At 41.9% G+C, this 20,696-nt stretch overlaps 1 protein-coding gene and 1 long non-coding RNA gene across 9 annotated transcripts in view; one reads left to right on the top strand and one right to left on the bottom strand.

Moving 5' to 3' along the window:
* Positions 1–11,925, bottom strand: part of LOC147004016 (uncharacterized) — a 70,210-nt gene extending 58,285 nt beyond the window's left edge. The window contains exons 1-3 of one of the 2 annotated variants that reach the window (XR_015047657.1): positions 11,908–11,925; positions 11,141–11,298; positions 1,654–1,779 (exon numbers count right to left, since the gene is read on the bottom strand). This is a non-coding gene — a long non-coding RNA (uncharacterized LOC147004016). Of the gene's footprint in view, positions 1–1,653; positions 1,780–11,140; positions 11,875–11,907 lie in introns of those variants that run through there. The other variant, XR_015047656.1, reaches the window with a different exon arrangement.
* Positions 1–20,696, top strand: part of Dgki (diacylglycerol kinase iota) — a 449,800-nt gene that overhangs the window by 201,629 nt on the left and 227,475 nt on the right. For all 7 annotated transcript variants that reach the window (XM_029478766.2, XM_085840737.1, XM_029478767.2 and 4 more), the window contains exon 6: positions 5,064–5,129. In XM_029478766.2, coding sequence (XP_029334626.2) covers positions 5,064–5,129 — 66 coding nt within the window. The remainder of the gene's footprint in view (positions 1–5,063; positions 5,130–20,696) is intronic.

Genomic DNA, 20,696 nt, shown 5'->3' on the forward strand with positions numbered 1-20,696 from the left:
GTTTTGTTTATGAATGTATTTCAGATCCATCCGTTTACTTGCATATCTGCTGTCAGATGCTTCGACTAAGATATGGGTGTTTTCCACCATGGCCGCTGAAGTACTTCTCCGTGAATTTTCAGTTAATTCTCCACCTTACTGAGGATTTAAGGGGCATAGTGCTATTTTTTTTTAAACTAAAAATTAGACCAGGACCCTTTCCTCTGCTTTCTATAGCATCCAGGGATGAAAGATATGTGTGCTATGACCATTCGTATGTCTCAGCTCTTTCTAGCTGCTAAAGAGACAATCTGTAAATTTTAGAGGCATGTGGCAAGGTATTTCCCACTCTTGAATTCTTAGTATTCTATGGCAATATTTAAGATCTCTTAGCCTCTTCTTAAAACATTTTCAGCTCAACTGTCATATCCTTAGAGTTGTCAGTCCTGGATGCTATAACCAAATACCACAGATGGTTTCATTATCAATAAAGAGACTGGTGTTTTGTTTGTTTTGTTTTGTTTTGTTTTAAACAGATTTAGTGGCTGGGAAGTCTAAGATCGAGTGTCAGCATGGTGTGCTGATGAGAACATCCATGCAGGGTTCAGAATGCAGTCTTTTAATATTCTTACATGGAGGAAGGAGACAAAGGGTCCCTGGGGTCCCCATTACAAGACACTAATTCTGTTGATGAGGGCTCCATCCTCCTGACCTAAGTATGTTGCTAAGGTCTCTTCTCCTGGTGGTGAGTTCCGGGTATAGAATTCCACCACATGAATATTTTGGGGTAACCCACTGTAGAGCTCTTCATCATTGACCCCTGTGAAGACTGAGCTTATTTATTTTTGCTAAGTATCTTGTCCTGTTCATTCAGGTCATGCTGTGTGTCCTAATTATTTAGTCCCATCACCATTGGCTTGTCTGACAGTGTTTCTCTCCATTAGTGTGGACCTTAGGGGTTACCCAAGGAATTTGCCCTAAAATCATTGTACCAGAATATAGAGGGATGGAGCAATCAATGAGTATGTGCTGCCTGGATGTTGTTGTAAGAAGGTTCACTTCTTGCAAAATTACTGTCAGCACTCTTGGTTTATGAAGGGCTTCTGAAGATGAGGCTTGTGAGCACAACTCACTCGAATTTCTTAATTAAGGGACTTTAAGTTGCTCACTCAATGTAAATGAAAGACTATACTCCTTAGAATTGGTTTGACCTGGGCTCAAACCCACTGCTACTTTTTCCCTATGAATCAGTCAGAGTCTGGAGGCTCAAGATTGCTGTTCACTGAGCCCTTCCTTTGTCAGGCTGCTTCTTAATGAGTGTTTGTTGGGCTCCTAGGTTCTGCCTTTCAGAGCTCAGTCTTCTTGGTCATAATCTGTATGGACTGAATTATGATCCCTAAGACATTTTTTTCAGGCACTCAGTGAATAATATGTTGAATTAAATTGGCTCTTTCCAAGTAACTGAGCAATTATGTTATTTATTTTTGCTCCTAATACTGAATGGGAGCTTTGAAATACTGACTCAATGATATTTTAACACCATAAGTCATAGCTTTTTCCTTGCCCAGTACTCAAAGTGGATATATAAATAATTCAGAACTATGATAGACAGTAAACATATATTGTTTTAGAAGCTTTGGTTGGCCTTTTCAATAACAGTATATCAATACTTACATATGCAGGGTCAGTCTCTCAAATCAAATGTCAATTCGTCAATGGAAGATATAGGTGTTGTGGTCAAAAGAACACAGTGTGAAAATCTAATTTCAGCTCAACAATTCCGGAGCTGTGCATAGTCATCTAAAGGAAAAAGTGTGAAGAATCTGATTTCAGTCTAATAATTCGGGAGAAATGAATAGCAGACAGAAGAAAATGATGTGAAAATTGGAAGTCCATGGGCAAAAGGGTTAGAGACCAATAGTGAATCGACGGTAATGGTTCTCTTTTTCCTTGTTGATGAAGACAGTTGAGGGTCTTCTTTCTCCCAAGTGGTAACCACATGGTTTAATTGTCAAATAAAGTTTAGGACTCTATTCATTTCAGTAAACATTTATTGACTATTTACCTAGTTTCAATGGTGTTTAAGCCACAGCATAAATTTGAATTAAATTCTTATTAAGCTTAAGAAGAACTCTAAGCAAAAGGATGTGTGGCATCTCAAATTATACAGCTAAAGCTGGCAGTAGGTTCCGCAGCTTCTCCTATAGCTTCGGTTTTTATCAGTTATTTATCTGTGCCTTTGCTTCCTCTTCCCCATCTGATCTCAGGAAGGGAAATCTTAATGGTATCTAAAGGTAGAGTCACATAAAGTCACAAAAAAAGTTTCCTTAAAGTTTTTTTAATTTCATAAATGGACTGAACTTTGACATATCATAAGTCTGCTTGCCATATGCTTTATGTTGTGGTACAAATGATCAAGTCATCTAGTTCATTTCTACATCCTGTTGATTTGTGGAAATTATTGGTTTAATCTTTTGAATGGAGCTGTCACTAGCTAAATGATCCCATGAATCAGTTGTGATTTCTCATAGATAATTGCATCTAGTTCTCCCAACATTTCCCTCCTTGCTAGTCACTGAGTGATTTGTAATCTCGCCAAATACAGGATTTGTCTTCACATCAACTATAGTGTTCATTTTCCTTCAGTCCTTGCTAAACTAACAGCTATTATGTTAAATATTTTTATGCCTTTTAATTACTATTTGACATTTTAATATATTCCACATTTCCTCCACTGTCACTGCAGTTGTTTATTGGAGTTTCATGAGGAAGCAGTGAATCTCATCTTTCAGAGAAAAGGGGCAAAGGTGCTGAGGGAGGAGAGCCCATCCCTAGCCACTGAGAGTGGAGATTTTCCTTCTGACTCTTGTATATAGAGGTCTTATATTTTATTAAGTAAAATCAGATCTTTGGAGGAGGTGCCCTGCATAGTGGGAGCTGAAGTGTACTGAAGTGGGTAGAGACTCCTGTCCTCCCTAGTCAGTATTCATAAGCAGGAACTGATCTCTAGAGGAGGTGGAGGGCTCAGCATCAGAATCACCTGCCACATGAGCAGGATAACCTTCACTCCAGGTCAGTACAGGTTTTGCTCTGAGCGGAAGAGATAAACACCAGCAACTCAACACATTGTTGCAGTTGCTGTTTGGAACGTTGGTCCATGTAGGCGCTGAAGCATGCATACCATCTGCCTTTACTGCTGCCCAGCACAGTCTTTTGAAATTCTTCACAGAGAACAAATAGTATTGCTCAGGTAACCTGATGAGAGCTCACTGGAAGAGGATCCCCCTACTAGGCAACTCAGATAATTCCATTCTAGTTGCTTATTAATGAGGAATAGACCAAGTGGTTTCTAGGGTTAAAGGAGGTGTGGCCGCAGTTGCTATGACAGCAGGAGAGGAGGCAGGGAGATGTGAGGACACTAAGCTAGAGTTTACTGATCCATATTGAGACATTTTCCTATTCTGACAGCTCTGAGACTTTCCTGGTGCATCCCTATGGAGGAGTGTCTCTATCCATTATCATCCTCATGAAGATGAAAACAATTACTACACATGAAATATTATTAAAGGTGTGAAGGACTACTTAGTAAGGGTTAGCTGTTCTTATTAGTTCTTTCCTGAGGACAGTATAAAATCGTGTCTTTGTTTCACTGAATGGCAGCAGTGGGAAAAGCAAGATGGAAATGACATTGATAGATGGGATCCTTCTGTTTTTATAGCTTACTACCATCAAAAGACTATTATCCCTCCAGGGGCCCTATTCTATTTTACTTTAAATTGATTTGACATTATTAAGGGAAATATCAGTGACATTTCAGTATTTAAAATGCTAATATTTGTTGGAGGTCTTCTTGTCACCTGTAATTCCATGCCTGACACAACTAACCAACCAACCTCCCTCCTCCCTCCCTCCCTTCCTCCCTCCCTCCCTTCCTCCCTCCCTCCCTTTCTCTCATTCTGTCTCCTCCCTCCTTCCCTCCCTCCCTCCCAGTGGTCTATTTTCTCCCATCCAAACCAGACCCAGCCCTGTTTGGCTTCCACTATTATACATATTCAAGATGGTGTGGCTCTGGGCTGATCTGCTTTCTTTGTGCAAACTTAGAACAACATCTAAACTATACAATAGGCAATCTGTTGGCACTATACATTAAGGGTACTGTTAAAGGCAGAATATGGTCTGTGGCTAAATTCTATGAGTCATGCTATTATCATGGAAGGAAGGGGCAGAGTCAAAGAGAGGGATGCACTTCATGCTATTAGTGTAAGAGAGATGAGGCACTCCAAAGCCTCTCTTTATCTTCACTGCTGTAGATGCCAGTCCCCCATGTAACACCCTCTAACAGCTAGAGGTTGGGATTGCTCAACTCTACCCCAGTGATGATTATCTACTTGGGATGAAAAAGACTTTCTTTCAGTTTATGACAAGAATCGACCTTGAAAGCTAGTCTAGTTCAAGGTGACCCAGGATGGTATAAAAGCAACTGTCACCCACACACCAATCCTCTTGTCCTCGATAGCCTTTCTTTGATGTTTCTCTCTTTCACTTAATCTAGTGATTCTCAAGTCAGTGCCCTAATTCTCAGGAGCTAATGCTGAGAATTTCATCTTTTCTGTTCCTTGTAGTCAGAAGGTTTGGTCCAGCGTGGCATGCCCTGCCACATGAAGCATCGCGTGTGCATTTGTTCAATTGTATTGGAGGTTGTTCCATCAGTTTTCCAGATTTTCACCACTCTTTGGGTTTTTCTTTTATGAGCTGGAGTCCCCTTCCAGGTGAAGATACTTTAGGCTGTTCACACACCTGCAGTGAGTGCAGGCTGCTGTGTCCTGTGCCCTGGGGAGGCAAGGATGGGGGTGGGAGGGCAGGAAGCAGACTGTACAGTGCGGAATGTGAATGGAGAATGAACTGCTTTTATTCTGTGTGCATTTGTGTTTATTGCTGAACAAGCCACACCTACACACATTTGCTTTTGTGCTTCTGTGGGCTTGGATTATAGTTTATAGAAATCCACACTCCAAAACTTCCAAAATGATCACTACCGAGGACTGCCAATTAAAACGTATTCATTTCACTCTGTTTTCTCGCAGAACTTTGTGCGTCACCACTGGGTCCACAGGAGGCGGCAGGAGGGAAAATGTAAGCAGTGTGGTAAGGTAAGGGCCCAGCCACCCATGGCCACTGCAGCGGGCTCCTTGGGCCTTGGCAAACACCCAAGGTAGATGAGTCCCTTATCTATATGTGATGTCCCCTGCATCTTTTTTTTCCCCTGAGAGGACTTTTTTTCCCCCAAGTCTTCTTTTTAATTCTTCTAGCATTCTCTACAAACAGTGACTGTCTAAATAAAAGGAAATGATGATTTTATTTCTCACAGATATGGTTGCAGTGGGGCAAGGTCTTGTTGAGTTTTGAAAACTGAAGTTTTCCCATTTTTGTCAAGTCTTTCCTGAAGGTTACTAGACCAGCCTATTCATTTGATCAGCAGCAGCAACAACAACAACGAAAAAGGTGGTTAAGCTGATACGCAAGTGTGGGCATATACATCATGACATACCATGCTGTGCAGAACTCTCTAGAATACCCCATAGTTAGAATCTAGACATTTGAGACACTGCCCAGTCTCTGGTAAAAGATGTTTATTTCAGTGGTGGTTCTGTGAGCCCCACAGGGTACATTACCTCCTGAAAGAGTGAGGTGGGTCTGGGCTGTTGGGTATTGTGACCAGATGCTGTAAATTGCCACCCATTCTCTATTTTGCTGACCTCAACTTATCTGAGACTCTTCGAGACAAAGCATTTCCCACTGTACAAAGATTGACCTTACAGACAGACGCCATATCTGCTGGGACAATGAATGGGTAGCTCACTGCATGGATTCTACTTGAAGGCTGTCAGTAGGAAGCAGATGTGCTCCAGTCAAGGGGGGTTATGTTTCCAGGGAACAGATTCCTCAAGAGATTGCTCATTTACCCACTTATTCACCTTACTCCTTTGTCAAGCATCAGGCTGAGTTGATAGATAGATAGATAGGCAGATAGGTAGGTAGGGAGAGAGAGAGAGAGAGAGAGAGAGAGAGAGAGAGAGAGAGAGAGAGAGAGAGATCTTAATACAGAAATACTGACAGGATGGAAAGGTTGTATTGATTTTGCTGTTTTGCTCTGTGTTTGGGAAGAAAACATTGGAGCCTTTGGTTACCATGTTCTTTGCTGGAAGGCTCTAGGACATGACCTTCCATTGTAACAAGTACCATTTGTTCTCTTCAACACTGTGGCTTTCAGTTGGCTGTTCTTTAGTCGGGGGAGAGGGCTGGCGGAGTGTGTTCAAGGTTGGGAGTGAAATGAGAGGTGATAAGAAAGAAGGGGGTGCAGAGAAAGATCAAATCTTTGTCCGGGAGAAGAGAGTCGGCCTTCTGGTCTCACATGAGTGCCCTGCACTGAGTTCATGTGTCTCTTCTCTGTGGTGTGGATTTAGGGATTACAGTGTATTGCTTCAGGGATTGTAGGCTGTCTATTATGGGGAAGGGATGAGGGTGGGGAGAAGAGAGGGGATGTGGAAGAAGAGACTAACAGGCAGGATAGCTAGTTTTGGAGTCCAGGATGGGATTGTGGTGATGCTGTGGCTGAGTACATTCCTTTCTTTGGAAAGACATCATCCCGGAGAATTCTATGGCTTACATCACCCAGTGGTTCAGGTTATAATAGAGCTGGAAGAATTTCGTTAAACGAGAACCCATAAACACATTGTCTTTTGCGAGGACTATTCTCTGGAGCCATATTGCATCTTCTTTGTAGCCTCCTTTTATGGTGACTTAGTCAACTAGCAGGGAAGTGCTGGACTTTCTGTATCCTGTAATGATGCTGTGACCTTGCCTCCTTCCCTGGCCAGTGCTCTTAGACAGCATCCACAAATGCTCACAGCTTGCTGAACACCACGGGTATCAGTGGACATGTCTTGGTCCATCACACACTGTTCCCATAAAGAAAAGCATGACTGTGTTCCTCTTCTGTGTTTATAGTATTGTTGCCTATAAAGTCTTAAGCTCAAGCAGTTATGAGATTGATGTTTTTAGATATGTGTCTCCTTGCTGGATGATAACTAGCCCTCCTCTGGATCATAGCTTCTACCCTAGTAGCTAATGACTCTGTTCTCATTTACAGAGGAAGGGATTGGAAAATCACTTCAAGTCCAGGTGCTTTATGTAATTTATATTAGTATTACTGCCAGTTCTTACACTAGATTCTAAACCCTACCCAGCATCTCCATCATACAGAGGTGAGCACACATGCACATGTGCACACACACACACACATGGTGGAGAGAGAGGGGTTGGAGAGAAGGAGAAAAGTGGGGAAGGAGTGAAGGAGGGGGGAGGGAAAGAGGAAGAGGAGAATGAGGAAGAGAGGGAGGGAGACAGCAAGGGAGAGAACTCTCATGGAGAGAAGAGGGGGAGGGAGAGTGTGCCCTTTTATTCTGTAACTTACAGATTGGGATAGGATTAAATAAAAAGCACTTCACTTAGGAAGGCTTTATTTGTGTATAATATTGTGTGTATTTTCTGGTGTTTTGTAAACTTTGAGGATTTTAAAGGAATATGAGTGGGTTATTGATGGTTTCAATCTCTATGTTTTACTTTGACAGTAACATAAATATTTGGAGTGCTGTTCTCTGGAACTTTGCGCACTGGGCTGTGTGTGTGTAGCTGTTTGTGACTGTCCCAAGAGGGAGCCCTTGGTGGAATCACATAGTTTTTTAACATGAGCTTAACCCCAACTTACCAGGTTTATAACCATTGTGCCTAGTTTACATTGTCATTCATAATTTTGTATTATGAAAGAGGCAGAGTTGAGTCAGGAAGAGATGAGACACTCACACTGAGATCATTCAATCTGATGAAGGTTTGATAAAGAGAATATGTAAACTGAAGAGGGTGTGGCGGGGAAACCACAGAGATGAAGAGGACCAGAGACATGACTGCCAATAGGGGACAAGAAGAGACTGGAACCTGCAAGGGTCACAAGATCCACCAGCTGAGATGTCCTCCCAGCTAGGAACATACACATCTTCACTTGATTCCAGTTAGTAATGGCCAAAACCAACACAAAGGAGAACCCAAGGCTAGGCCATAAAGGGTAACTTTGGACTATAGGACATAGGATCAGCAGTCTGTCATTAAAGCCAGGATACATGCTGACTCTGCCTGTAGCTAACTCCTCTTCATGGCATTCACTGTGTTCAGTCTGCCCAGATGCACACAGCAACAAGTTGTCTAAAGCTATTTTTTTTCAAATGTCAAAATGTGGAGGAAACATATATTAATGCTCATAGCTGCATGGACCCTCCAGACATTTAAACCTACAAATTAGTGTAATGGTAAAGGCATGTTCCTTAATCACCATCCGAGAGTTTCTTTGAGCAGGAACCTGAAAACACTGTAAAACAAAAAGAGCTGCCTTTAAAAACCCACTTTTAAAGATATTTAATATTTTTAAAGCATTAAACATACTTGAACAGCATTTACAGTTATTACGTATATTTTATGCATATAGGTGTTTTGCCTGCACCGATGTCTGTGCACTGCATGCATACAGAACCCATTCACAGAGGGTGTCTGATTCCCTGGAACTAGAGTCAGAGACAGCTGTTAGCCCACATGAGGGTGCTGGGAATGGAATCTACATCTTCTGTAAGAACAGTGTGTTTAACCGTGGAGCCGTCTCTCCACCCCTGAGACATCTAATCTTGAAAGCAGCTTTTTAGAGCATGATGTTTAATGAAACGTGGGTTTGAAGTTCTGATGCTCATCACTCACCTAACTAAACAAGACTCATCCATATGAACTATTTGTTCATGGGATATGCACCTTTACATGTACGCATTTCAGAAGGCTAAGTATATATAGCAGGGAAGCATGAAACCTACTCTTTGACATAATGGACACTGTTAACAACTAATTTCAGACAAAAGAAGTAGTATGTAAAATGCACATGTAAACTACACACAATAGCTGTTGTAATAGGTGAATGAGAAGGTAATTAAAAACACTGTAGGGGAGACAGTTGAGAAGTCACAATGAATGGGATTATAGGGCTGAGAAATAATGGCAAATGCTTGTCTGGAGCACCGGGGGCATGTTCCATTAAAGAAATGAAAGACCCATTTTATAATGATTTAAAAATGTGTGAAGAAAATACCTAATAAAAAATAAAATTACTGGGATATAATAAAAAAATAAAGTTCTATTTCTTTGACAGCAAAAAAAAAAATGTGTGTGCACCAGAATCAGCTTTCTATACACTCTGTTATTGGGCTGTGGGATGGAAGAGCACTGGCGAGCCTATGTGTATTGGTTTTGTTTGCCTGCCTGGATGTTTGCCCTGCTGCATCAGAAGTGGCTTTTTACCACTAGTCATAGAAAGGTCACAAAGAAGGTGTAGATGGGCACAGAATCTGTCTGAATTCTCTGAGCGGACCCTGCCAAGAGATGGCCAGAAGTCTGGCTTTTCTCCTGTCTGTAGCTGAGAGCAAGAGGAATGGCGGCAGTCATCCCTTTACTCTTTGTGGAGCATAGAGGTGGTTTCATGGTGTCCTTATTTGGTGTCTGGCTTATTTCACTTAGTGTACTGTCATTTGGGTTCATGCAGGAAGGAGGAGGAGGTAGTAGTTAAAGGATTCAGTGTTTCAGTCATGCGAAATGAGTAACTCTCAGAGATCTGCTGTGTAGCATGGTCTCAGCAGAGCTGTGTTAGACACTTTGCTAAGAGAGTAAATCTTACGTAAGCTAGTTTATGCCCCACTCCCCTCTTTCTTCCCTCCCTCCCTCCCTCCCTCCCTCCCTCCCTCCCTCCCTCCCTCCCTCCTTCCCTCCCTCCCTCCTTCCCTTTCTTCCTTGCTTGCTTGCTTGCTTGCTCTTGTGGAGCTTGGAATTGAACCCAGGGCTTTGAGACCTTTAGGCAATCATCTTACCACTAAGCTACACCCCCAGTCTTTACGTAAACTTTCTTATTTCTGAACATGAAGCAGGTGGAAGAAAGCTTTTGGAGCCTAAGAATATGTTCTTGGCACAGTGTGTGGATCTGGTTTCACAGGTATATGCTTATCTGGAGGTGTATATTTAAGATCTACAGCCCTTTGCATTTTATTTGCATCACAAAAGCATCAAAAAGAAGGAGAGATGTTCAGGGTTTCCCTGCAGTCCTCAGGTGGGTGCATCCTCTGCTTTCCCTGGTTGCATTCTGTGGTTGCTACCATTCCAGTCTGTGGCCTGTCAGTTTCCTCACAGGCACAGCCATGAGGTACCATGATTACTCTGGAACCCTTTGCTCTTTCTTCAGTGGTGACCCACTCTAACATCTCTTTCTGGATGGTGCTACTGGGGCTGTTAGTGTGTGTGAACTCAAGTCACCATACGTGGAAGAGTCCAAAAATGCAGGGCACAGACAGACTGGGGACACTTCCTGATGTCCCAGCCAGTATCAACGTCCCTCCTGCTGTGTCTCTTCTGATCCCAAGGCAGATGGTCCTAAGACAATTGTCCTCATGTCGTCTTCCTTTTGCTTCTTCCCTTTAATGGGTGTGCATCATATCCCCTTCTTCTTTTACTTTTTGTTCCCTAGAATCTGACTCTAGGCATAAGCCTTGTAATAAATCTTCAATTTTGATTTCTAACCTTTCATCACCCTTATCTCTACACACATTCTGTACATGCGCCGCTCTTCTGAGTTTTACCAAACTGTAATATGATACGCTCACAAGTAAAAAGGTTTTCCATAGTATGACCATTTCAAACGTAGCAGTTGAAAAGCAAACTATAAATTTAATAAAAAAACTTTAGAAACATTTGCATTTCTGTCTCATTTAAAGGCACAAAGATATTATGAGGAAGCGCCTGCAAAGCCTTCCCGGTGTCCAGTGTATAAGAATATGACAAGAACTGCTTCTGTTTTGTCCATGGAAAATCAATTTTAAACTATATTCAAATAACAATAAAAGCAATACGTATCAGATCAGAAGGGAATATACAACTTCTATGCTCTTTTAAGTTGACAAAGTGAATAGCACACACACACGCGCACACACACAAATACACACACACACACACACACACACACACACACACACACGCCTGCATATAAAATACATAACATACAGACAAACACCACAATTCTTACCTGACAGTAGGCCACTGTAGTGGTTAACCTTGATTGTAACTTGACAGGATTCAGAATCACCATGGCAACATAGCTGTGAGTGTGACTGTGAGGTGTTTCCAGAAGGAAAACTCACCTCTGAGTGCTTGCCTCACTATTACTCTGACTCCAGTCCTGGACTGAATAAAAAGGAGAAAGAGGGCTGAGCGCCAGCATTCCCCCTCTCTGTGTCTGCCTGCCTGTCTGTCTGTCTGTCTGCCTGCCTGCCTGCCTGTGTGTCTATCTGTCTCTGTCTGTCTGTTTGTCTCTGTCTGTCCCTGTCTCTCTGTCTCTCTCCCTCTCCTCACCCCACTCTCTGCAGCTGCAGACACAGTGTAACCAACTGCTTGGCCTCACGCTCCTGCCGTCATGCCTTCTCTGCCATGACAGACTGCACCGTGTGTCTGTGAGCCAAACAAACCCTTCCTTCCTTCAGTCGCTTTTAGTAGGCAGCTTGTTACAGCAACAAGGAAAGTAACCTTAGCACCTAGAAATCTCAGGTGGCAGAGATGGAAATAACAACTAAAGAGACAAAGGAAAGAATTAGAGAATTCTTAGAATTAGGGAGTTAGAGAAGGGAGCGATTTAAAAGAAAATCCCACAGCCTTTGGGATGTAAATAAGTAAATTAAGTTAAAAAAAATCCCAAACATCTAGAATCCTTGTGATTATAGGGAAAGGAAGGAAAGTGAGAGGAAAGGGGACTGGAACACAGAGGCAACCTGCCCAGAGACTTAGAAGTTCTGATACCAGCAAGTTGACCTTTCCCAGCTGAACTGTGTGTATGGCAGGGACACCCCTGCTGACCAGGCTGGGAGGGTGGACGTGCCAAAGCTTTCCATTCACAGTGTGTCTGCTTTGTGAAGAACCTATCCGTGGAAGGCATGCTTATGGGCTTTGACCCTCACCACCTCTTTAAGCTATTTTTCTTGATTCCGTTTCTAAGGAAAGCATGCTTCTCACTATGCCTTGACGTAGACACTTCAGATGTCGGTGATGTCAGAAAATCCCAGTTCAATTAAAAAGTAGAGCAACCTGGGGCTGAAGAGAGAGGGCTCAGTGGTTAAGAGCACTTGCTGCTCCTGCGGAGGACACAGGTTCTGTTCCCAGTGCCTGCATGGCAGCTCATAACCACCTGTATCCCAAGTCCCTAGGGATCCAGGGTCCCCTTCTGCCATGCTGGGTATCAGGCACAAACATGGTGCACAAACATGCATACATGCAAATACTTTTACATAAAAGATAAAAATATAAAACAAAAAATATGAAATAACATATGCTGGGACTCAATGAAAGATGAATTGCTTAGCATTCTTGAAGAGTTGGGTTCCATCCCAGTACTGAAAAAGAAAGGAAGTATGGTGAAATAGGACAAATCATATATGAGTTAAAGTATCTTGCAGAGGGGGAGCTTCTTCTATGCATTTAAACAAGTCTCTATAGCAATGAAGCCATTGCTTTCTTTTCTATCCAGGCAGGAAAGTACACTCTGAGAAGCTGGCTGAGAAGCAGGAGTCCGGGAGTTCTTCCTGTAGTGAAGAACTACTCCCAGCAGATATCTCAATTTTTAAAAACAAGTTAGCTAAGTCTAAATATATATCCAAGTGGGCTAGGATGTTGGCCAGGAATGACTGGTAAACATCTAGGCTATAGGCCTATTGATTCCTTGTTATGTATCAGTTTCTCCTGGTTGGAGACAGTTATGGTAAAGCAGCATTCCGTTTTGATATGGACCAGTCCAGTGCTGATGACAGGGCCACTGTAGGCTCACTGTTCTCTCAACAAGCTGTTCTCGTGTAGGTGGTCTGCCTCTTATGTGTCCGGGGAACAGGACCACTTCTCTTGGGCAGTTTGATCCCAGGTATTTCCTTCTGTAATTTTCTGGATGTTATGAAAAATGTTCAGGGTTACGAAGGATCCCCAGATATTGGGTACAGTTTTCAAGTCTCCACTGGCAAGGAACAACTATTTCCCCCCAATAATGCAGTCTTAAGAATGTAGTGACTCCTTTCTGTGATTGATGGTCTCAGGACACAAAAGTTTTGAGTGATGAATAAGAGCAATAGTTTGAGGTCTGTGATCTTGCGGTTAAGTCCCATGATGGAGATGTTCCCCATATGACCTCAGAGTCTTAGAATTAGAGTTACGAGTGGGGCAGTGAGAGGAAGGAGTGTATCAGGACAATTCTGCCCCCCCTTTGTAGGTTCTTCAACTGTGTGTTTTGTCCTAGAGGCATAGCACCCTTTGTGAGCATGGTGCTGATAGGATATCCTCTCAGTGCTCAAGCCTCTGTTCTCTTAAGCTTCAGAAGGCTACTGCATGTCTGTCAACTGTGGAGCTTCTGGGTGGAATGTTACATCACAGGACCAGTGTATGTCGTGGTCATATTCTCATTCAGCAGTGACAGTAGCTAGCTCATTGTTGGTAAGAGGAAGCCCACATCGTTGGACCTAGACAGAGGATCTCTCACTGCTACAATAGATGGTCCACTTAGAACCAAATGGTACCAGCACCAGTAGGCCATGGCACTAAGAGTTCAATCTGTGTTTTTACAAGGTGAGTTCGCTCTGGTAGGTACGAACACACAAGACAATGATTGTCATGGTTTTGGCTCTCATCTGTTTACCCACAATACCCTTCTTCAGATATCTTGTTTGTTTGTTTGTTTTTTGTTTTCCTGTGTGCCTGATGAACTAGCCAAGCCATTCAGTGTCACTGTAAGTTGTAATATGTTTTAACGTTGGGCCATTCTCTTTTTAGACAATAATCACATTCCAGATCAGTTCCACCTGAATTTATGCCCATGGCAAAGAGGTCTCACTTGTGTCTCTGGAGGACTCTGAGCAGACCTTGCGCAGCAAGAGTCCACTTTTGTCCTGAACTTACACACAACATTGACTCATCCATGTCCTGATCTCAGATTCGTCTTCCTCTTCTAGATGGACAACTCACTTTTCTATACATTTATTCATGGGAGTGTCCTGAAAGACCTGATTCAGTAACGAGATGACACGGAGCTTCTGAGACATACCTTAGTGGATTCTTGGTCCTGTTCATGCCAGAGCCCAGATAGTTCCACTTAATATAGTCTTTATGACAGAACCTAGCTCGGGACACTTGGTGACTCATGACCAGGTATTCCTGTACCAGTGCATAACAATGCAATAGTAGCTGCTTTTGCAAGGTCTATGGTCTTTTCTTGCAGAGGACCGATGCTTGTTTTGGAATCCTAGAGTCTGTGTTTAAGTTTTCTTGTGTCACAAGGATCATTTCTCCTCTCCTGCTCCTCTAACTATGTGGGGTGGGAGGGCTGCCGTTGTTGCAGAGAGGGCCTGTGGCAAAGCTCTTTCCTGTTTTGGATCCCACTGTAAGCTGGAAACATTTAATATCACCCACTAAGTGGATCATGACAGACAGTATTCTTGAGTGTGGAAAATACTGTCTCTAAAAACCAAAGAAGTTGACAAAAATGTTGAACTGCAATCATTTGCTCTTTGTATTGGAGAGAATATTTTAGCATGCCTTGGCTCCCTGAGTCTCACAGGCTTCACTAACTTGAGCATCTGTGATTGTAGGGCTTGTCTGCCTACCTTTTTTCCCTCTCTAAGACATTCAATGTACCTGTCATTTCCTGTTCATTCACTTTAACATGATGTCACTGACTTGACAGAACAGGTGATGGGTGGAGGGTTCGTTGGTTCAGTGCATGTCACTTCAATTGGATTACATCCAAGGGAATTACAAGTCTAGGAAAAATAGATTGCTAGCTCTACACATGAATGCAAATAGTTTTTAAAAGTTTCCTTTCAGAGAAGGCCGGAAGATAATTTATCCAACAAACCACTAAATACATATCATATACTAAATGCTGAAAGCACCTGAATTTGGTAACTACATCACAGCACTCTGGTTCAGGTCACAGTAGTTCAGCATTTGTCTTCAGTCGAATCTTGGTTTTTTGTCATGCTGGACTGGTGAATGGAGTGGGAACATGTAGGTATGTAAGCGTCTACCTCAACACACACGCACGCACGCACGCACACGCACATGCGCACACATATTCCAGTCTCACACAGGCACATATGCACTCACAGAGCTAAAGAAATAAATTTGAAAAACAATACTGTTGTCATAACTCTCAAACTTAATCACCAAACTCACCTATCACCAGTAATTTTGAGGATACATTCGTTTTGATTTATGTATGGCTGGGAGGGTTTCATGAGATTCACTTGGGAATTGTTGCAATGCAAGCCCTTCCACAAAGGACCCAGAAAATAGTGTTGGTATCTGCCAGTTATCAGGTGTGTAATTTTTTATTCTCTAATTAAAGGCCAGGCAGAACAAATGGACAAATCAGCCTTGGTCCAGGATGGACTTAATTTGCCATCCTCTTCCCAGTCCCACTCACCCCCTTCATCTCCCCTCCGCTCTTTTTCTTTTCTTTCCTTTTCTTCTCTTTTTCCTTTCCTCCTACTACCTTCCCCGCTTCTCTTCATTTTCTTCCTTTCCATTCCTTCTTTCCTTTCACTCTTTGTCTTTGCTTGAGACTCAACTCAGAATGTTGTGTCTTCTAAAACAGCAGCAGCAGCAACAACAACAACAACAACAAACAACGGCACAAAACCTGAGCCTTTCATACCCTGGCTATCTATACTGTCGATCAATGATGTTGTCTCACTATCAGGATAGATGTGATAACTTGAACATTTACCAACTTTCTTCAGATTATTTGAGTATTTCTCTCTCCTCAGTATTTAACTACCTACATTATGGCCATGAATCCTCTTAATTAGAGACCGTGATAGGCCTTGCAGTGGTCCCACAGATCCTACCTGCTCCTTCAATTCATGGGTTCCAGCTTTGACAATTGGTATGGGACAGAACAAAAGACTGTGAGTCTTTATTGGACCATCTGTCCACTCCCCATTCTTGTGATCCTTCGGCCATGATTTTTTTTATTCGATTGGCTGAGTAATGTCTCTTTTATCAGAAGTAGCTTCTGTGCATGCTGGGCAGGAATTCTCTCTAGGCCACTCTCCTTTACAACCTCAGTCTGTGGCAAGGATAGCATTGTGCTTTGATGGCTGAGTATTATCATGTCATTCCTATAGGGCTTTGCAATTCTGTAATTCTGGTTGCTATCGGACTGTTCACTCGATAAGGCATTTCTTCCCATCAGGAGTAAGTTTCAAAGGAGTCCTGCCTGTGAGCCTCTTGACACCATGACAACTTTCTCAGAAACACCATGACAACTTTCTCAGAAACACAAATATTAATGCTTTGGGCATTGTGGTATCCTATGGTCAACTAGGCTTTTCTCTCTATCCAGCACAGCTCTCTAGCATGCCAGCCTCTGTGAGATTTCAGTTGCTTCTTCCTCTGTCACTACAGCTCAGCCTCCTCCACTGCACATAGCACAGATCACATCTTTGCTATGTGCAGGTTCTCATTCTAGTGTTAGTGTCAGAACTGTCTTCTGTGGTTCCTGATAATTCATGGTTATTGGTTCAACAACCATGTCTAATGTATGTAGTATAACTAAGGTTATACATTAGTATGTTTACAGTTAACACATTATGTTATAGACGAATGTTCCCACCCAGACAAACTCTCCAAACATTTGAGTCCTGCCCCTCTTTTTCCTCTACCCTTCAGACTCAGGTACCCCCATTCTCTTCCTTCTACTTATAGTCATTGGTGAGATATGTAGCCAGGCCTTTTGAGGTACCTATAGCCTCTAAGATACTACTAGATGCCTTCTAGAAGACTAGATACAGTACAAACCCAAACAAAGTCAAAGTCATGTCAAAATGTCAGTATCTTTTCTCCCAAAGGCATATTTTACTTATCCCTACTACCCTCAACACAGCCGAGAAGCCAGGGGGAACAGGGTCTGACTACTTTCAGAGAATTTTAAAAGTCTCTTTCGCATTTATGTTGGATTATCACACAAACACACACACACACACACACACACACATTTAAAGTTCATGCAAAAATCAACTGTATTTACTCCCACTAGTGAAAAGATATTTTCCTCAATGTGATAGTGAAGAAGAGAGCACAAGCAGTTATTTCTTGCACGGCCATACAGTTGGCATGATTGTCAATTACGGGACTCTGTTTAAGCTGTCCTGATTCTTTGATATCTTTGTTAACATCAGGTCTACTCTATAGCCTAAAATGTAAACTATTTTAACCAACTTCTTTTTGTCTTGGAACTCGGGCTTTTTTTTTTTTTAACATTATCAGGGTAAAATGATATTTTCACTGGTAATGATATCAATTATGGGTCAAGCAGAGGTAGAGATGAGCTTCCATGGTGGAGCAGTTTTGTACATTGATAGGAAAATGCTTTCACTTAAGGAACCTCCTGGGAATTCAAGCATAAGGATAAGCCCAGCATTTAAAGTCTTACACAGCGTGGTCTTTGCTGAACAGAATGCTCACTATCTGCAGAAAATGTTTTTGTCATGGTCTGGGGAGAGGCTTTGTAGGTAAGAGAGCTTGCTGCACAAGTGTGGTCATGTAGGACAAGGTCCCCAACACCCATATAAACAGCTGAGTGTGAACTTGTGTCCTACTTACTCCAACACCACAAGCGAGCCTGAAACACAACGACATCTGGAGCTTTCTGGTAAGCCATCATCGAGTGGGAGGAGGAACCACAGCAACAAAAGCCAGGGTGCTTCTGGTTCAGTGAGAATCCCTAACCCTAAGGCAGAGAGAAATAGAGGAGGACACAGCTTACTACATGCACACACTTGTAAAACATAAAACATACAAATACCACACACAAAACCACCATACACAAACCACATATATATGAATACATTATACACATCCATACACTCACATACACATGTATACATAAACATTTCTCTCTCTCTCTCTGCCTCTCTCTCTCCCCTCAAATTAGGATCTCCATAAGAGATTAAATACAAGTATCATAGCTAGATAGGTGCATCCATACATAAATTTAAGTACAAGCTGGTAGCTGTTCTTAGTTCTTGGGTAAACTGTGTAATGTCAGGCATATGGAATGGATCCTGGCATCATATCTTTCTCTATACCTATGGTCATACCTGTAGGAGGGGTATTAAGCTATACAGAGAATTCTGCTTTCTGCTCCCTGAGGGCTTTTGAAAATTTTTAAAATGAAATCTATGGGATGTTTTTACTTCCTCCTAGTCCAGGAGACTCAATTTATGATGTTGCTTGTAACAAGGATCTTAAGACAAATGAATAAAAACATAACAGAAATTATCAGATGATACTATTGGCCAGTTCTGGTTAGTGTATATTAATTGCCAGTGATAATGGAGAGGAATAACTTCCCAGATTACAAGGGAAGGATAAGAGTCTGTCTGCACTTGTGACTCAGTGCAGACCAAGTGATATGTGTGTTACAGACAATAAGGCAAACCAAAAATGTGCAGAGCCACGGTTAAATTAGTAACACAGTTAACGCCAATAGAGAAGTATTTGGAATTTTAAAAAGTGATTCTTATAAGTTAATCTTAAGTCAAATCAACTATTTTGAAGCAATCTCAGGAGTTATAAAGCTCTCCCTGACTTGCAGGGCACTGTTCCTTATGATCTAATTCAGACAAATGCTTACATTTCTACTTTTAAAGTCTTAAATATTTGCAACAGTTTTTGCTTAAGACAGATATCTGTGTAAGAAATGAAGAAAGTTCCGATAAACTGAACTCTCTATGAATAAATAAACTTTAGTCTTACAAAAAGTAAGTCAGTATAATAATTTTTACACTCTGCCCCCAAAATAAGGAAAAGGGGTTTTGGCATACTCATTTCTAAGTGTTTACAGTGCCAGACAAGACTACAGATATCAGTGGGAAACTGTACTGAGTACTTTGTTCAGGAAGGAAAACATGTCCATAATTTGTAAACATTAGGGAAGGAGCTGTTTCTTGGTGGCTTTGCTAAGGATCAAAGCTTGCTCTTTTGATGAGGTTATTCTGAAAGGCAGTGAATAATGGGTTAACACAAATGGCATGATTTCCTGGTCAGAAAGCTTTTGTTGTGCTGTTGTTTGTTTGTTTGTTTTCCAGTTGGGTTGTTGTTAAAGGACTCCACCTCAGTCTTTCGAAGGTCTAGGTTGCTGACCAGATTCAGCTAGTTAGAGGAGGTTCTGTTAAAAGAACTAAAGCTGAGGTCTTGCTTAAAATGGAAGAGTTTCTTTTCCCGTTAGTGAGTCCCAAATCACTTGGCATTTTTACCCTACAAGATAACAGTGGAAACAGTTACAGCAGCCGCACTGCAAAACGTCAGCTGTATGCTGCTGGCATTGTGCGCTTTGTACCATACTCACTAAGTGTTTCGGAGATGCAAGTGTAGGGTATATGAGTGTATGTTTATAATATATTTCAAGATCTAGGAAATATTGGAATATAACTAGTGAAAGTTCTCTTTTCAAAGACAAATTTATAATGGGGGGCAAATAATCAACTAAGACTTATAATTTCTTTGTGTTTGGACTTTTTATCACTTTATGAGCTTTTGGGTATGTTGGTGGATATTGGAGACACTTTGTTTAAAGTCTTGGAGGTATGTTGAATATCTTTCTTGGGATCAAATAAAACAGAAAACTGGTCTCAAGCCAAAAGATTCTCTGATATCAAACCTCAGTTACTACAAAATCAATAAAAGAATGCAACCATTTTATATCAATCCCACTCCTCTAGCTTCAGCCAAGGGTCTAAAGCTGAGTGCCACTTCCTGCATGCCACAGATGGTAGAAGAGAGACGCAGCCGAATTTAAAGTCACTCAGAATAAGCTTTATTTAACTTTATTCCAAAGGTTCAATTTGATTGAAAAAAATCTCAAAAGATTCAACAGAGTCACTTTGTTGATATTTTTAAGTCTGGAGTCAGTTGGATCCAGACCATCTGGCCTCGTGTCCTTATGTTCCTCTCAAAAAACCACGGAGTCATTTGAAATTTAGTCAGGGAATCCAGTCAGTGCCGTAAATAGCAGATCCGGGCCAGAATTAAGCCCGAGTGATTAGGATCTGGCTCTCTTTATTATGCTTAAGAGACTGGCCAAAATCTCCCCATGGCGTAGTCTGTGGAAACTTGGTCCACAAAGACTGTGAACCAGTTCCGTTTATGTACATGTGTTAGATAATAACTCTGAAACCATGGTCTCGGTGACTGATGGAATAGAATCCAAAGTGAAGCACCAGGCTGCTTATAGGAGGCTCATTCTCCTGGTGACCCATCACAGTTCTGAATAGCATTGATGCTCAATTCTATATAACCATCATGCTCAGTGCCTTAGTTGTGAGTGGCCTTGTTTGTTTTGGGCATCTGTCTGGCTGTCAGCACCACAGGAGAGTGTGCCTGTTTTCTCCTTGGAGTTGGAAGGCTCTAATACAGTGGATACAATTGGACACATGTAAGTTGTATCAGTGAATAGAGTAGCAAGTTTATCTTAGAAAGAAGGCTTTCTTGACATGGAAGTAGAAGAGGGCCCCTCTGATAGATTTTTAGCAGTAACAGTAGTCTTTCAT

Source organism: Mus caroli, unplaced genomic scaffold, assembly GCF_978045245.1.
Source record: "Mus caroli unplaced genomic scaffold, Mus_caroli_1 scaffold_7, whole genome shotgun sequence".
Lineage (NCBI taxonomy): Eukaryota > Metazoa > Chordata > Mammalia > Rodentia > Muridae > Mus > Mus caroli.